General features: G+C 54.1%; 1 protein-coding gene across 1 annotated transcript in view; it reads left to right on the top strand.

The window, feature by feature from the left end:
- Positions 1-206, top strand: part of IL12RB1 (interleukin 12 receptor, beta 1) — a 4,158-nt gene extending 3,952 nt beyond the window's left edge. The window contains exon 17 of the mRNA XM_010183227.1: positions 46-206. Coding sequence (XP_010181529.1) covers positions 46-206 — 161 coding nt within the window. The remainder of the gene's footprint in view (positions 1-45) is intronic.
- Positions 207-4,109: the final 3,903 nt, after the last annotated feature.

Genomic DNA, 4,109 nt, shown 5'->3' with positions numbered 1-4,109 from the left:
TGCTCCCGGTGGGGTATCCACCCCCCAGCACCACTGTCTGCCCAGGCGGTGAGGACGAGGAGGAGGAGGAGGAGGAGGAGGAAGAGGAAGGAAGGCCAGGGCTGCGCCAGCTGCTGGTCCCCATCGCCCTGCTCATCTCTGACAAACCCATCATCATCAGGGATGGGAAAGGATGGGACCCGGTGCCAGAGGAGTCGGTGCCATAGCCATCGCTGGGATGGGGGTGTGGGAGGGGGATGCGGGTGGTCTCAGTGGATGCCAAACATCCACCCTGGATGCTGAGCACCCACCCCATGGGCTTGTGGTCGCACTGGTACTTCCAGGGGATTTTCTAGTTTCCAGGACATGGAAAGTGAGGCCTCCAGATGCAGCATTGCGTGGGGCCAGGATTTGGCCACGCAATTCCCAGCCTTTCCCTGATGATGAATGAGGGAAGGTGGCTGCCGAGTGTGGCCAGGGCTGGGGTGGTTTCCTAGGATGGATCAGGAGACGCAGAGCTTCATCCCGACTGGCTGCATCCTGCCAGGACCAGCATTGCCCTGGCGCCTGCGGGAGGGGGGCATAAAGAGCCTCAGTACCAAACACTGGCTACTTCCAAAAATTAAAAATTGTAAGATATGAAAAAATAAAAATATTAAGGATTAAATATATTAAAAACAAAAAACCATGAAAAATAAATTTATGAAAAAGAAATAGATGAAAATATGCAAAGATACGAAAAAATAAGTGTGAAAATAAAAACAAAAGCAAAATTTAAAAAAATAAATGCAAAAATTTAATACATAAATAAAACAAATGCACAAAGCAGCAGGGCTGCAATGGCTTCCCATGCCTGACCCAGGCAGATCACAGCACGGACTGGAGATGAGGGCGCTCCATGGTGCTGTGGGGGATGCAGCCAAGCAGTGGGGCCAGGACTGGGGATGACAGGGCCCTCCCAACGCCCTTGTGTGGGGCTGCGCCGGCGCCTTGGGCTTTATCTGGGGCAGAACCGGAGCTGCTGCCGAAGATGAGGAGCGGTTTGTGGTTTCAGGGGCCAGAGGTGTCAGCGTTTACTTGCTGAGAATGCAAAAACTATAAAGGTGAAAAAAATAAATAAGCAAGAAAAAATGGGGTTAGTAGCACGGGGAAGTCCGGGGAAAGGCAGTGCCACGGTGTCTCTGGTACACGGTGTCTCTGGTACACGGCTCAGCCTTCTCGCTGCTGGTTTTAGCCTCAGTCGTGTTCTGCGAGGGATTTCACCAAAACGCCACTTGCAGCACTGGCACACGTGGGTGGAAACTGCACCGACATCAACCGGAGATAAACGTCAAGGAGCACAACCGGAGCTGCATTTCGATACGTTCACCCCTCTGCCAGCCATGAGTGGGTCGGGATTTACAGCTCTTCCCGGAGCCCTGGGGACGGCGATCCCATAGCTGGGGGTCCTGGCTGTCTGTGTGCCCCCATATCCACCACTACCGTGGCCACCATGGCCACCTGTGTCCGGCACCACGTGTCCGAGGCATCTCAGTCGCTGGTGAAGCCACGAGGTGGCACCAGCCCTGCGTCCCCACGGTGCTTCCCCACCTTCTGGCAGAGCAAATCTGTCTTCCCCAAATCATGGGCCCATAAGTCAGCAGATTTGTACGGCAGCAACTATGACACACCGGAGTGAAGCCCCAGCCTCCACCCTTGCCTCCCAGCACCCCAAATCCTTAGGATCAGCTGGAGGGCCCCCACCTTCCCAACCCCAGAAACCTGTCCGGAGAGATCAGATTTAGGGATTTTACTTGGATTTGGGCTATGCTGGGCTCACTGTAGGAGTGCACTGAGTCAGCCATGTGCAGAGGAAGTATTCAGTTACTGGCTCGGCGCGAGCGCACTCAGGTTTCAGCCGCGGACCCTGTTTACAGCCCAGTTTTGGGGTGAAGGAAGCAGTGTCCCGGCTCGGCATGGGTAAACACATTGCCCAGCCCGGGGCCAGCGCTGCTGGGGATAATCGTTCTTGTTCAGGGAACAAGATGGTGCCAGGACAGCTGGTCCTCACCATGGCATTAAAAACACCCTGGGCAGAGGGGGGGACAGGGTTTCCCCCCATGATCACCCTTGAGGATTGATCCCACCCATGGCACTGCTCACGTCCCCCCAAAACCTTTGGGGACAGCCCTGTTCCCACTCATGGCCCTATGTGTTTTTCCCACATGTGTCCTGAGTTGGTCAGTGCTCTGCCAGGAACACAGCGCTGCTCAGAGCCCATGGTCAACGTGCACGGGAAAACTAATTAAGTTGGCCTCGCCAATTAGTGCGTGCGAGTGGCTCGGGACTTTCTAATTAGTTTAAATTTCACGGACTGCTTCGCAAATGAGTCTGCGGGAGCAGAGGGAGACCGCCGGGCCCAGCTTTCGCAGCCGGGCCGTGACCTTCCCTGCTCTGCCATCCGGATCCGACCCCGCGCCGGACCCAGACGTGCTGCAGGGCATCGGTCATGCTCGGTGAGAGCTGAAACTGCTGCAGCCTGAGAACAGGCAACTCGTTACACTCAACATGGGGCTCCTTCTAGGACAGCTCTGGGGTATGCATCAAAAGGCCACTGCAGTGGGGAAAAAAAGGGGTTTTTGGGTGCTCCCTGGGTGAGCAGAGTGGAGCAGCACCAGCCGCCTGCGCCCACGTACCCCAACACCTTTACGAGCTGCTAATTTAAGACCCTGCTGCCTTTTATTTTTAGAGGAGGACATCTAATTATGGCCTGCAACGCCTTTTTTTATATTGCTTGATATGCTGCCTATTTCTGTCCGGCTGCTTACGCCCACCGGCGCCAGCGCTGCCCAAATGCCACGGGTGATGGTACCCAAACATCCCTGAACTGAGCACTGAGCAGCTTTCCCTGCCCGAAAGGGAAAAAAATCTCCCCATATCCCCCTCAGTTCCCACAGGATCCCGGTGACATGTCCCCAGAAGGCATGGGGGTCTATCCCCACAGGTCCAGGCTGGTGTTTTTGGTACAGACAGGGAGGAAGGTGGCAACACCGCACCCCTTCCCACATCCCCATCCCTTTCCCAGCACCCATTTCTCCCTTCCTGCACCCAGCCCCACCAGCGCCCTGGCAGGGAGCGGGATTATTTGCTGGGCAAAAAGCCATCGCTGCCACCACCTACACAATGGCACCCGCTCCCGGTGGGGATTAGGTGACCATTCAGGAGCTGCTTTCACTTAATCCCTAAGCAAACAAACTGATCCCGAGGATATATTTCATTATTATTACTTTATTCTTTAAGGGCTGTGTTGTGCCCAGGGCCATACAGCACATCCACAACCCCCCAGCATTGCAAAACCCCCACGGCTGGGGTAGAAAAATCTCTGCAGCTGAGGAATTTCTGCTTTTCCTCCCTAAAAAAAGCTTTTGGGCTCCTTCCCTCACAGAAAAATGAATTTCTTCCCCAAAAACCCAAAAAAGTCCCCAAGCCGAGCATCCCAGGGCCCACAGCTGGACAGATGGCCGCCGGCCGCAGCTGGGCTTGCTCTTGTTTTGAAAGTCACGGGTATTTCAGTGCGGTTGTTTCGCAACCGTACAGTGCCACAACAACAACAACATGACGACTGGTGCAGTTTTACTTTGCAAACAGGGCCCGCAGCCACCCCGCACACCCGGCTCTTTCCTGCTGCAACTGCCTCACTCCAGCGAGCGTTATTTCCAGTGGAAAATGCCTCGAAGCAACAGCAAAATTGAATATTTAAAATTTTTCCCCCCATTGAGAGGGGATTGGGGTTGCATGGGATGCTCAAACCACTGCAAAATCCTCCTGGGATGTTGCATCCATGTGTTAGAAAACAAACTTTTCCTTTTGCCATGCAAGAAGCGTGCTGGCGATGGCAGGAAATATTTTAATTTTGCAGTTTTAATGTTTTCGGATGGCTGCTCTCAGGGCCGGCAGCCCCGGAGGGAGCTCAGCCTCTGGCACGGCTGAAGCTTTCCAGGCTTTGGCAGCACCTTGGCGCAGCGCAGTCACAACTATTGAATTTTTGTTGTGGTTTTTTTTTTTTCAACCGAAACCTTACGATAACAACAAAATAAATCATAAAAAGAGGGCGTTGGGAGCTGGGTGGCCGCCTCCATGCTCAGCCTTGG

This window comes from Mesitornis unicolor, unplaced genomic scaffold (assembly GCF_000695765.1).
Source record: "Mesitornis unicolor isolate BGI_N332 unplaced genomic scaffold, ASM69576v1 scaffold13674, whole genome shotgun sequence".
Lineage (NCBI taxonomy): Eukaryota > Metazoa > Chordata > Aves > Mesitornithiformes > Mesitornithidae > Mesitornis > Mesitornis unicolor.
This window is presented reverse-complemented; position numbering and strand designations above follow the sequence as displayed.